Source organism: Macadamia integrifolia, chromosome 10 (assembly GCF_013358625.1).
Source record: "Macadamia integrifolia cultivar HAES 741 chromosome 10, SCU_Mint_v3, whole genome shotgun sequence".
Lineage (NCBI taxonomy): Eukaryota > Viridiplantae > Streptophyta > Magnoliopsida > Proteales > Proteaceae > Macadamia > Macadamia integrifolia.
In genome coordinates this window covers 22,411,563-22,424,916 of record NC_056566.1, presented here as the reverse complement: position 1 = coordinate 22,424,916, position 13,354 = coordinate 22,411,563, and the positions used below count along the sequence as shown (strand labels likewise).

The 13,354-nt window shown below is 39.7% G+C and overlaps 3 protein-coding genes across 4 annotated transcripts in view; 2 read left to right on the top strand and 1 right to left on the bottom strand.

Moving 5' to 3' along the window:
* Nucleotides 1–1,861: 1,861 nt before the first annotated feature.
* Nucleotides 1,862–7,009, top strand: LOC122091382 (phospholipase A1 PLIP2, chloroplastic-like). The gene is made up of 5 exons (XM_042661283.1): nucleotides 1,862–2,984; nucleotides 3,714–4,211; nucleotides 5,029–5,088; nucleotides 5,371–5,787; nucleotides 6,173–7,009. Exons 1-5 carry the CDS (start codon nucleotides 2,265–2,267, stop codon nucleotides 6,749–6,751), a joined length of 2,274 nt encoding a protein of 757 aa, XP_042517217.1. The 5' UTR covers nucleotides 1,862–2,264; the 3' UTR covers nucleotides 6,752–7,009.
* Nucleotides 7,010–7,308: 299 nt separating this feature from the next.
* On the bottom strand, nucleotides 7,309–11,825 carry LOC122091383 (putative pentatricopeptide repeat-containing protein At3g16890, mitochondrial). 2 transcript variants are annotated; one of them, XM_042661284.1, is made up of 2 exons: nucleotides 9,412–11,825; nucleotides 7,309–8,139 (listed from the first exon to the last, which is right to left on the bottom strand). In XM_042661284.1, the coding sequence occupies exon 1, from the start codon at nucleotides 11,775–11,777 to the stop codon at nucleotides 9,627–9,629; it is 2,151 nt and encodes a 716-aa protein (XP_042517218.1). In that variant the 5' UTR covers nucleotides 11,778–11,825; the 3' UTR covers nucleotides 7,309–8,139; nucleotides 9,412–9,626. The 2 variants fall into 2 exon arrangements, with proteins under 2 accessions (XP_042517218.1, XP_042517219.1); XM_042661285.1 differs by having other exon boundaries at nucleotides 9,454–11,825.
* A 589-nt stretch (nucleotides 11,826–12,414) lies between these two features.
* The window catches only part of LOC122092045 (BRCT domain-containing protein At4g02110-like), a 7,736-nt gene continuing 6,796 nt past the window's right edge, over nucleotides 12,415–13,354 (top strand). The window contains exons 1-3 of the mRNA XM_042662339.1: nucleotides 12,415–12,794; nucleotides 12,885–12,974; nucleotides 13,199–13,303. Coding sequence (XP_042518273.1) covers nucleotides 12,693–12,794; nucleotides 12,885–12,974; nucleotides 13,199–13,303 — 297 coding nt within the window. The 5' untranslated portion in view covers nucleotides 12,415–12,692. The remainder of the gene's footprint in view (nucleotides 12,795–12,884; nucleotides 12,975–13,198; nucleotides 13,304–13,354) is intronic.

Genomic DNA, 13,354 nt, shown 5'->3' with positions numbered 1-13,354 from the left:
TTAGTACTTTAGGTTGTGTTTGGTAGTCATGAGAAAGAAAAAAAAAAAGTACAAAGATTGTACTTTTTTCTTAGTTAAATAATTTTTCTTTGTGTTTAGCATGTCTTGATCAAAGAGAAGAATCTTTTTTGTAATTCAAATTTCACTTTTGGATTGGTGAATTTTTTTTTTACTGCCAAAAAAAAAAAATCTTACCAAAAACACAAGAAAATATAAAAAAAAAATTTTTATTTTATTTTATTTTAATATAATGAAACACACATACTTTTTTTTATTTTTTATTTTTTTCTTTTCTTCTGTCTTTTAGATTCTTTTTTCCTTCTCTTGGCTACCAAACACAGCCTTAGTGACAAGCAATTGGACCATTTAAAATTACACTATATTACACAATAAAGGTATGAAGAATCTCCTAATTTAGGTCTCTTCCTCTCCTTCTAATGCATGAGTTTCTTAAGCAAACTGCACATATGTTAACCTAATCATATACTGTTATATTCGTATTATTTTTATCTTCTTTACCATAAATTCACCTGACTCAGTGAATGACAAACACTATTAAAGACTTCCACAAAATGGAAACAATTGGGATTGTCCTATGCTCAACATTAATATATAGTTTTCTTTTTTTCTTCAATGAAATCATTCAAGGGTTCAATTCTAAGCGATAGCGCCAGTTATTTTGTTAGGTTGTTGGGCATTGTTGAACTCAGAACCTCTCCTTTCTCACATTCAAAATTTTATACACTTCGCCTCTGTCAACATCTCAAAACTTAAAACCAAGTGGAGTTTCCCATAGTATTGTTAGATAAATTTTATTATATTTTATTAGGTGTTCATTGTCCATTCAATGTGATGATTATCCAGTTTGACAGTAGAGCTAGAAAACAAAAGTGATTTATTTTTTTAATAAGTGATCCCTTTTGATGTTGATAACTTGATATGGAACATCGTTTTTAGGAAAAAAATCGTTTGTAATTTCGATCTCGTACAATTCCGTGAAATATCACTTTCAGGGGGTGACACGTGTATTAATACCAATACAATGGTCTAGATCTGATTTAAATGCCTCTTCACTGATTTAATGTATTATTAGTTGTACCAGATCTGAACCATTGTATTGGTATCAATATACATGTCACCGCCTGAAAGTGGTATTGCACGAAATTGTACAAGATCGAAATTGTAGATGATTTCAACCCTCGTTTTTAAGAAAAATAACTTAGAAAACCCCTCAATGAAAGAATCCGATCCAAAAAGCTTGTTATCTAAATTTTTTTTAATCTCTATCAAACCCTTATTCTTGCAGCAATTAGTCTTTAAATATAGATAATGTCAATTTTATTTAACAATTTAAATGCCCACCAAAGTCTTGTACAATTATACTGTAAAAAGGAAATACCCAATCCAAGATAATCTTTTTTGGACAGTGAAGGAAGGCCAAAGTGGGGGGTCCATTAAGTCAAGTTTAATACTGTACAGTACAGCCCACTAGTAGGATGTATTATACACCATATTTGGGGTCTGGTAGCTTAACAACTAAGGCAATGTGCCAACACGAGTTCATAGATACGTCTACGAATACGTGTCCAGATGAGAGAGAGAGAGAGACAGGGGCAATGATAAGACAGAAAGAAACACGGCGCTTTAGAAACACGTCACCGATGAGTGTTAATGTCACCTGCACTGATGACGTGGCCGTCTCTGGATATTTCAGGCAATTGGTCCACAACCACCACTGTTCTGTTCTGACACGTCTTTCACACACACTAAAAAAAGCCGTACGCGACACACATTATAACCCAGCCCCCAAAGTTCCCCAAGCTCCCAGCAAAACTCAAAATTTTCAGAATTTCATAGAGAGAGAGAGAGAGAGAGAGAGAGAGAGAGAGAGAGAGAGAACGCAAGAAGGGGCTTTTGCCGCTCAGCTTCAGATCAGACTTTTAAGAGAGGTTCAAAATCAGGAATAAAAGTTGCTTTATCAAATAATCAAATACTTAATTTAGTTTGTTATTTTGAGGAGGAAGAGAGACGTTACGTACGGTTGGTCACCGGTTTTGATTTATCCTGGTAATGCGCAGAGCGTGCAAGAAAGAGAGAAAAGGGTGTTGGGTTTGGTACCTCTTTCGCTGTTTCAGAGATTCAGGGTCGAGCAATCGCCTTGCACTTCGGACTTGCTCGTTAAAATCCCATTTCAATTCTAAATTTTCGTTTCTTCTGGTCCTTTGAGACTTGAGAGAGAGAGAGACAGAGTGAAAGATTTAAGAATGGACAGCCTGTGTTTCAAAGCAGGGATTCAAGCGGCGGGGTTCTCCTCGCCCATATCTGCCGTCGGAGCTGTCGAGGGTCGGTCGCATCCGGTGCATTTCTGCGCTCTGGGCCGTGCCACCAACTCCGATGGAATTTCTCTGGAGAATTCGACCGCCACCGTTGCGCCTCCTCAAAGACCCTCTTCGTCCTCGAGGTTTTCCTTTACGTACCCTTTTATATCTCTCTGGCACAGTGCTGGGACTGGGGAACCCAATGGCGGTGCCGCCCGCGACGATGCTGTTGTTATCGTCGGGAATGGACACGACAAACAATTAATTGCCGGTGATGGGGACCACAACGGTAACGGTGATGAGGACGAGCCCATGACGTCCGGTGATAACCCGGAAAGTTGGGTCTTGAAAATTCTTCATGTCAGGTCTCTGTGGTCGGAACAGGGTTACTCTAATGTTGAGAAATTAGGGGGGCGAGAGGAGGAGAACATTGACGACGATGCGGTGAGCAGTCGAAGCCGCGGATGTTCTTGTTGCCATGACGGGGATTCTGGAGTTTGTAGTGTTGATGAAGAGGAGAAGCAAGAGAAGGCTGAGCAGCAAGAGATCAAATTTGATAGGGATTCTTTCTCCAGGTTGCTCCGCCGGGTGTCCTTGGCAGAAACCAAGTTGTACGCTCAAATGTCTTACTTGGGGAACTTAGCTTATTCCATACCCCAAATCAAGGTACACTCCTATTGGCAAATCCATTCCTGCTCAATTGCTCAATTTCCTTTGCATAGATTTTATTTTTGCCCATTATTTTTTCTATAATCAGTTTCCAATTTGCTGAGAATTGAATCTTGGAAATGATAATTTTGTGTTGTAAGAGACTGGAAATCGAGGAACCCATGCTCAGCTTTTGTTTCGTTTACACACTTTAATTTCATTGACTGGCATGGTGTCTGCATTTGAGCGACTTGCCTATATGCAAATTTTACAGGCTTGCTACAATCTGAAATGGATGTCTCAGTAAGGATTTGGCTTGAAGCCATTTACTGTTTTGTTAGGTAGGATTTTAGTGAAATAGTAGTGGGTTCTGGATTCCTCTAATTAGATCAAAGCAATTGCAAATGAAGCTACTTATCAGAGAATGCTACATTTGTGCCTAAAAAGGAAGATCTGGAAAAATTGTGATGCTATTTTCCCTGTCTGTAGATGCCGTCTCTTGGAAACCTTTGTTTCTGATTCCTCCCCTCCCCTCTTTGTTTTTTGTCCTTAGAGTTTCTTGTGAGGATTGTTAGTGGGTGTGCTATGCATGGAACACCATTTTGGAAGGTTAAATTCTAATTTTTTCTTAACCATTGTCTTCATATTGTGAGAAACCATTATTTTGGGTACTTTATCTTTTTATGACACACGTCCATTAAAATTTTTGATGAAGGTATCTTTTTTTTTTCCTTCTTTTATGTTTAGCCAGGAAATCTCTTGAAATATCATGGACTGCGTTTTGTTACTTCATCACTAGAGAAGAAAATGCAGTCAAAAAATGTTGAAAAAGAGGAGACCATAGCTAAAGTTCAAGAAACAGAAAGGCCGGTAGAAGCATCAGAAGCTGAGGAGCAGATAAAGAAGAATGAACACCAAATAAGTGCATTTGCTGCCTATCAGATTGCTGCATCTGCTGCTTCCTATTTGCATTATCAAACAAAGAGCATTCTTCCTTTTAAATCTGCAAAGGCTGAAACAGAGGAAGACTCTCCCAGAGATGGAGGGGCTACTGACAACATTGAAATAACAAGCTCAGAGGTGGCTTCTTTTGTGGAAACTACCAACTCATTAACAGCAGTGGTTGCAGCAGAGGAGGAAACAAAGCAAGCTGTTGCAAAAGATTTGAACTCAGCACATTCATCCCCCTGTGAGTGGTTCATATGTGACGATGACCAGAGTGGGACGAGATTCTTTGTTGTTCAGGTATATGAAAATATTCTATCACCTTACAGCAAATTTGATACTATATGCTGATTCTTTGGAGATTGCCCTTGAAAAGCCTGAGGGATTGCTCGTTCTGAATACACGATTGACTCTCATTTTGGACTGGTTGCTAGATGAGTGATAGAAATAGAGAATATTCTACAATCCCCGGGTTTGTAACAGTGAGTTTGCTCGATTTGAATAAGTAGACACGGGTTTGAGTCAGGAAACAGCCTGTCCTCGAAGTGAGGGCAAGGCTGTGTACATTACGACCATCCCAGATCCCAGGTAACTATACTGTAAATGTAAGTCTCTGTGATTGATTTGGACATCGTTAAATGGTTAGATACATACTGAGAGTGGCCAGACCATTGGACTTTTTGTGCTCCTTTCCCAGTATCTGTTTGATTATTGAAAGTCAAGCAAGTTATCAGTCTAGTGCAACAGTCAATTTGGTGCATCTTTAAATGGTTTGATACATACTGAGAGTAGCCAGACCATTGGACTTTTTGTGCTCCTTTCCCAGTATCTGTTTGATTATTGAAAATCAAGCAAGTTATCAGGTTCTAGTGCAACAGTCAATTTGGTGCATCTTATCATTAGAGCTCTAACATCAATAAATGGTCAGATACATACTGAGAGTAGCCAGACCATTGGACTTTTTGTGCTCCTTTCCCAATATCTGTTTGATAATTGAAAATCAAGCAAGTTATCAGAGTCTAGTGCGACAGTCAATTTGGTGCATCTTATCATTAGAGCGCTAATAATGCATTTGGTTGCAGTCTCTTAATATGACTATCAATATCTTAATGTGCAGGGATCAGAATCATTGGCTTCATGGCAAACAAATCTACTCTTTGAGCCCATTCAGTTCGAGGTAGAAATTTAATTTACTTGCTCAGATCTTTTTTATTTTTTCTCCAAGGGTTAATTACCAGTCTGAGAAATTAGCTACTAATTTGATAGTATAAGCCACTACCATGCCATCTCTTTTGAGTGGTTTACAGTTGCTAATGAGATTGGCACACGACAAACAAAAGACTATCTTCTCTACTAGTGGTTTAACGTTACTTGTGAGTTTTGTACATAATAAATAAAAGACCATCTTTTCCAGTCAAGTTTAGCCTCATATTTGAATTATATCTGATTTGTGGTTCAGGGACTAGATGTACCCGTGCACCGGGGGATCTATGAAGCTGCCAAAGGTATGTATGAACAGATGTTACCTGAAGTCCTTGCCCACCTCAAGTCTTGTGGTGATTCTGCAACCTTCCGCTTCACCGGGCATTCTCTTGGGGGTAGCTTGTCATTGCTTATAAGTCTCATGCTTTTGATACGTGGTGAAGTCCCACAATCCTCGTTACTTCCTGTTATAACATTTGGTGCCCCATCTATCATGTGTGGAGGGGATCAGCTGCTGCACAAGTTGGGCTTGCCGCGGAGTTATGTTAAAGCAATTACTATGCACCGAGACATTGTACCCCGAGCCTTCTCTTGCAACTACCCTGATCACGTGGCTGAATTTCTCAAAGCTGTTAATGCCAACTTCCGTAACCACCCATGTCTGAACAACCAGGTATTGTATTTTTACTCTTGGTGAATTTGAAAAATATGGACAGTGTACAACTCAATATTCAATCTATATTTCCATTTATATTAGAGGTCTTGGAAGTGCTAATGATTTAGATTTTGGTGGTGTTAGAACTTCATGAAATACAAAGCAAATAGCCTGCATTCTGTTTTGAGAATTGAAATGTAACTTTGGTCTAGTTGTTCGTGGCTTGTTATTTTGTAGGCAAAAAATATTTTTAGTTACATATTAATAGACAACTTACCAATCAATGAAACATTAATGCTACTGTAGTAATATAAAATTTGAATCCCTCTGGTTCCTTGGGTTCGTTCACTCTTTTGACTTGAATAGGTGTACTAATAGGTGTTTTGCTTTTATTTTGTGACAGAAAATGTTGTATGGGCCCATGGGAGAGCTTCTGATCCTACAGCCAGAAGAAAAGTTCTCTCCACAACACCACCTCCTCCCATCTGGTAGTGGTCTATACCTTCTACAAGGCCCCATGTCAGATTCATGTGATACAGAGAAGCAACTCTGGGCTGCACAGAGTGTGTTCTTGAACTCGCCTCACCCACTTGAGATTCTTAGTGACCGATCAGCTTATGGCTCTGATGGCACCATTCACAGGGACCATGACATGGATTCCTACTTCAAGTCTGTGCGTAATGTGATCAGACATGAGCTCAACCTCATTAGGAAGGCTAAAAGGGAACAGCGCCGCAAAATGTGGTGGCCCCTTGTGGCTCCTCACAGCATCCTCGCAGGTATCGTCATGGACAATCATGTGGCATCGGGATACATGGGTCATCACCAGCCCAACTTGTCTGGTATCTTCAGGAATGGGAGGCAAACATTGAAGCGGCTCAGTAGGTTGATTGAATCACAGCATATGCCTTTGCTTCTTGTGCTTCTATTCCCTGTGCGGTTATTACTGTTGGGGACATATACCCTGATCAATTTCCACTGAGTTAGGAAGAACTTGGCCGCATATCTATATGGGTGGGAGGCACTTGGCTGGTGCATGGGAAGGTGATTCTTTATTTATTGGTTTTGCAATGTTTTTCCCCTCTTAGGAGAAAGAAGGCAGGGGAAGAGCTGGAATGTAATGAACAGATATACGAGTAAATGAAAGAAATCAGAAGAGCTAGAAATTTGACTCTTTGATGTTAATTCGACAACCAGCAACTAATGGACAAATGAAAGATCCAATTTTTGTTGACAAGAATTATTAGGTCCCTAATCACATGTTTAGTTTTTACCTTGTGAGAATTTTTCACAAGGCAAAACAGAGGTCTGAAAATCCAGAATTGTGAGAAAGTGAAATGAATGCATGGTTATAAATAAAAAGAGTATTTGATTGAATTAGGCTTTGAAATTTTATACCTTGCTGATGATCTAAACTATGACTTTCATCAAAAAAGCCACATCACCTGTAAGAACCCTTTTTTTACAGTATAATAGTTCTTGAAAGATGGAGAAAGCATCTAATGAATCGGGGGAGAGAGAGAGAGAGAGAGGCGCGAGAGGATGAGTACTATTGGCAGTGTACATTTTCATTGAATTCAATTACAATTTTCGAGATTCACACTCCACTAAACCTGAAACAAAAGGATGGAAATTATCAATCCAACACTAATTTCATCCTCCTCTAACAGTAAACCAAGCCAAATCATTGGCAGCCTTGTTCAACGAACAAGACACATTCAGCATGGATCTCAGTAAAAAATTAAATAGAAAACAACCATCCGTGATGCATCTTGAGAAGGCATCCCCTATCCAAGAACAACTTCAGACTATCACAGAACGCCAATGCCTCAAAGACAACCTCTTCCAGTGGAAAAGCTGAATAGCACAGATTATCATGCGACAAAACCTTCAATCAGTCTGGTCCCTAACTAATTGATCAGTTGCAATAGTGGAATTTAGTACCGCAACATCAACAGTAACCTTCAACCAACTTGAAGGCGGTGGGCTCAAATGACGAGATGCCGAATCAGGAGAAACATGATGATCCATATTAAAGTGACAAAGAAGTGCTTAACATTGTGACAATGACTTCCGGAAGCAGAGATGGTTCCTGGACCCAAGACTAATAAACTTTCTCGCTTTTAAACTCTTCAAGATCCAGCAGCAGCCCTTGGACTTTAGGGAAAATGAAAAGGAATAAAGAACCTTATTAGGCTTAGGCTTACAGCAGGAACTGGAATAACACCGGACTCTCTCGACGAGAAGGCCTGACAAGGGAAGGAGGTGAATACTCGAAAGCCAAAGATCTATTTCATCTCGTCCCTTAGTCCCATCAGTAAACAGTCTTTTTTTCCTTCTGGATTGAACTATCAGGTTGCTAGCAGTCGCCTGAAAACACCCAAGTCACCAGAAGACAATGTTAAACTAAATTTCAGAAGCCAAGGCACCAGAAGACGATGAATCAACAGAAGAGCAGATTCTCTGTTACATTTACAATTGTATATAGATGGTACATGTTTGTTGATTGGAACTTTCCATTCAATAAAGTGCTCAACTTTTAGAATCATCTCCTCGAGCAGCCCATTTTACAAAATGGAAAAAACTCAAAAAGGGATCAATGGATTCCAAAAAATGTTTGTCAGCAAAGGTTCTTGATTGGAGATGAATGTCAGCTGATTGACTCAAAAAAGAACTTTTCCAGGGGAGTTCATGTTCAATACACCTGACTGATTGTGAGTGAACTTCCATAGGGCTAACTTGAAGATCACTAAAGAGGATGGTCAAAGGGAGTTCCAGGTCATTCAAATTTCTTTGGGTCTTCACTACCCAAACCAGTCTCTCAACAATGATCCTGTAAAACTTCCAGCTTCATTATCCATAACAATGTTGAACAGAACCACATACAAAGACTCCTAGTCCTCATTCACATGGAACACAATTAAGCGAAGTCAATCTTCCACAAAAAGAATTCAAGAAAATCTATGAAAGTTTTCGATGCCATTATACTTCAATGCGTCTTTAGTGCTAAATTAAAGTTTAACTTACCAACACATTACAAAGGAATCCTTGAGTATGAATGCTGGGTCTGAGTCAACATGATTTGAGTTTCCAATAATAGAATAAATTGTTATGAAAGCAATGATCCAATTGAGATAGTCTACAAAGAATATCAGGAAATGAAATTTATAACTATATCACAAATAACTTATTAAAGAGAGGGAGAGAGAAAGAGACAATGGACAATAACTCCCTCTGGCCCCCTTCCTTTATTCTTCATTTATGATATAATTCCACTAGGAAGAAGATTTTCTAGTCAACAGAACTCTGAATTTCAACATATGGACAATTTAGACCTCATCCTTTCTATCCAATGGTCAGAATTGCCAAATCATCCTGCCATGAGGCAGAACTAGGTAAGCTGCAGAGGCAAGCCTCTCTACACTAGATGACGTAAATTATATTGTGCTGAACATTAAATAAATTGGTCAGTTGGTGTAAGACATGGGAATTTATGTAGAAAAACAGTATATAGATTAATAACAATAGTACAACCCCATTAAGAAATGCATGTTGACATGTTTAAATTAGGTTCCAAGCATCCAACTTCGTGCAGAGATATGACAATGCAAAGGAAGAAGATAATCACATTGCAATGTATACCTTCTCACATGCTTCAAAAAAAGTGGCGGAAAGGACATAAACCTGGTGCCTGATAATGGTTTTCCATGTGCCAAATCCTCTAAACAGCAGGAACAGATGAGACAACCACGTGCACTGTATGAACTTCTATGAATTAGGAATGGTATTCGTAGGAGGAAAATAGCAGGAACGGACAAGTCAAACACACAGGCACTGTATCAACTTCATCCTATGAATCAGGAATGGATTTCGTTAAGAGTTTCTCTTCCATTTTTGTTGATTAAATCATGGGCCTCCTCCAAGCGACCCAAATGGGTTAGAGATTCTATAATTGGTGTGTACAAATAAGAATCTGGAGAACATCCACTGTATTCCATGGTGAGAAGCATCTGTCTAGCCTCATCGACTCTTCCTGATTCACATGATGCCTTAATAAAAGCATTATACGTAAGTTTGTCAGGTGTCAGGCCCACTCTCAACATGGAAACAAAAAGCCTTTGTGCATTTTCAATTTTCTTCATCCTACAAAGGCTTAGAATGAGAGCATTGAAAGAAAACACATCTGGGTTTATTCCAGCATCTTTCATCTTTCTCAATAACTTCATCGCTTTAGCAACATCCCCAACAAAACAGAGAGACCGAATCAGGATGTTATATGTGACAGCATTTGGAGAAACACCCCATTCAACCATCTCATCAAAACAACCAAAAGCATCTTCCATCTGGTGGACCCGACAAAGACCATCAATTATTGAACTAAAGGTGAAGATATCAGGTTTAAAACCACAGTCTAATAGCATCTTCAACAGTTCTCTAGCCTTACCTACCTCCCTAACTTTGCAATGACCATCAATAAGGGTATTAAAAGTAACAAGATTAGGAGCAACACCTCTTTGAATCATATCTCCAAATTTCTGTGATGCTTTGTCCATCATTTTGGCTTTGGCAAAGCAATCGATCAACATGTTATATGAAGATACAGTCGATACTAGTCCATCCCGCTCCATCTGATTTAAAAATCTGTCCCCTTCATTAGTTCTTCCTGCCTTGTACAAAACTTCAATAAGCATGAGATAAGTGTTGAAACACGGCTTCCCACCTCTCCCAACAAAACCATCCTGTATCTTGCAAGCCTCGTTCAGATCCACACCCTTCATCAAGCAAGACATCACAATGTTAAATGTTGAACTGTCTGGAAGATAACCCTTTTGTCCCATCTTTCTTAAGAACTCCATGGACTCTGTTGGCATAGAATTCTTGGAAAGGCAATCCAGTACGGCATCACAAGATTGCTTGCACAAAATAGGCTTGCTTTCTAAAAATTTCAGTAACATCTCATATGCTTTATGCACGTCTGAACATCGAAAGACACCATGAACCAATGACCTAAATGTGGCTTCACTAGGGCTCACATTCCTCTGCCTCATCATCTCCAAAACATGAAAGGCATCATCCACCCTTTTTGCGGTACAGAACCCATCAATGAGGATCGTGTAGGTGAACACATTAGGGGAATAACCCAAGCCCTCCATCTGCTTAACGAGACGAAGAGCTTCATCAACAATTCCAATCCTGCAGACCCCATGGATGAGAATGTTATATGTGAATCTGTCAGGGATGCAGTTATCAAGGGGCATCTGCTGGAATTTGAGATAAGCTAAATCAAGGGAATTGGATTTCACTAATGCATCAATAAGTGAATTGTATAATCGAGTAGTTGGAGTAAGACCCAGTAGTGAAATCTGCCCAAAAACTTCAGCACAATACTTGGCAAGCCCTAACCTTCCCCAACTACCAATTAAAACACAAAGCAGGTCCTCAGAAACCCGACACCCAGAGTTTTTAATCTCTCGAAGCAAATCAACAGACAACACTACGGGACCCTTACGATACAGAGCATAAGCCAAAACTCTCCGACCCAATTGATAATTCACCAGTGTCTCCTTGAAATTTGAAACCCAGATGTAAAATTTGAGTGAGTGTAATGGGTTTTCCTGATGCTGCAAGATTCTCACAACAAACTGTGGAGTGAGATTGGTCTTCGTGTATTTGAACTCGTGATTTAGCAAGATAAACCAATCCTTTCTATCAAGTATTTTACAGAAGTACTGATGATCGACCGTTATAGTTGATATCTCGCGCCTATCACCAGAAATGCTTCTTCCAGTTGAAATCACTGAGAATTGAGAGTCAGGTATTTGGGAAGGATTGAATGAAGAAGACTTGCCTCTAAGTGAAGTTTCTGAACTGGGTTGTTTTTGAACGGGGGCCACTACTGTTCTTCCATAAACCTGTCTGTCGCCGTTGGAGCTCGATTTGCAGATTCCTTCGCTTAAATCTCTGCTCACTATAGATGCTCGGGAAGCAACAGACGAAAACCCTCTCATATCCCCCAAAATAGCTCGATAAGAAATCGAATCGTGAGAAGTGTTTCTCTTTTCTATACCACCACTGGATGGATTCTCGTTTCAGGCATTAAGGGCGTGGAGCTCCTCTGTCGCTCGGCACGCGTGCACATCGACGGTCGAGAGAACCTTGAGGTCCGTTCCTGAGTGCTCTAAGGCCGTCCGATGTACGCTGCACAGCCCGCTGGCCGTAGACGAGCCGGATCCGCATTAGGGTAGTATCGGGGTCTCATCGGTTTGGTTCAAATTAAAGGGTTCAGTTTCATTTGGTTCATCCCTACCTGGGCGCGCCACCCTACGGTCATACAGGGGGTTGAACTGTTGGAGAAAGACTATCCTACCCTTGTTGGTCCCGCGTTTTACGATTTGTACGGGACAAAGACACGTGTACAAACAAAGCCAAAGGAGCGAATGCTAGTATTCCAGTCATCTCCATCCAACGGTAGGGAACTTGAGATGTCATCAATTAGGGCTTCCGAAATTTGCCTCTAAACCTTAAAAACATGACACGTGGAGGAAACGTGTAACCATTTTTCGTCTCCCGCCAATGACTAAAAATCAAATCTACACGAATTTCTTCCGCCCAAAAAAAAAAAAAAAAAAAAAAAAGGCGAGTTTGGTTTCCACAAAAATTAGAGAAAAAACCTCTCCTTTTGTTCTCTTCTGTCAGTCAATTCGCATTTCACTCTGTTCACATTTGAGGCAAATTCTCACTCTACAGTTCCCGCTTTACCTTCAAACTTGCTCGAGAAGCTTTGCTTCTGCAACTGATAACCAGAGAACAAGCGAAAACTTCTTTTACATATAGTCCATTTCTCATCTCTCTCTTGTCCGGTCCGTCCCCAAAATCGTCTTCCCCAAAAGAAACTGTGCTGGTCGATTCGGTTGGATGCTTAGATGACAACAAACGGTGGAGATTCAGCTTATGACAACATGGTGCAGATGTTTCTCGGCGTCCGTTTCGTCCTTATCGGATTTGATCCCGTTTTCCAGTCGGAGGTGGGACTTCGTTTGTTTTCTTGTTTTTTTTTAAGTTGCATGCTTGGATTTGAGTGATTTTCTGACTAATTGCAACTTTGCTTTTTACAGATTCATTATAAGCTTATTAATGGCGGTGGCTTTGATGTCGGGAAGTATGGTCCGAGTTGCACCCACGTTATTGTGGACAAGATTGTTTATGTAAGTCTGTGTTCTGTGCCTTTATCTTTGTACATTCTACAAATCAGTGCTACATGTCGTCTATCACACATTCGTACCATTAATTTCAGAATTTCTTTAACAGTTTAACTAGTTTGTTTTTCTAATTTTTAATAATACTAAATTACTCTGTTATTATGTGTTATTTGATACAAAGAAAAAAAGAAGAAATTTGATCCCATTGCATTTTCCTCTCTCATATGCAGGATGATTCTGTCTGTGTCGCTGCTCGCAATGATGGCAAAACACTTGTTACAGGCTTATGGGTTGAGCATAGTTTTGATATTGGGATGGCTGTGGATGCAAGTTTGGTTTGTATCTACTCTCTTGCTCATTCATTCCTCATGTTTTTTTTTTTTTTT

Bases quoted from the DNA above. Each gene is read 5' to 3' on its own strand.
- LOC122091382 (XM_042661283.1), top strand. From the start codon at position 2,265: ATGGACAGCCTGTGTTTCAAAGCAGGGATTCAAGCGGCGGGGTTCTCC. The intron at 4,212-5,028 runs GTATATGAAAAT...CTTAATGTGCAG, and splicing joins CGAGATTCTTTGTTGTTCAG to GGATCAGAATCATTGGCTTC. The intron at 5,788-6,172 runs GTATTGTATTTT...ATTTTGTGACAG, and splicing joins ACCCATGTCTGAACAACCAG to AAAATGTTGTATGGGCCCAT.
- LOC122091383 (XM_042661284.1), bottom strand. From the start codon at position 11,777: ATGAGAGGGTTTTCGTCTGTTGCTTCCCGAGCATCTATAGTGAGCAGA.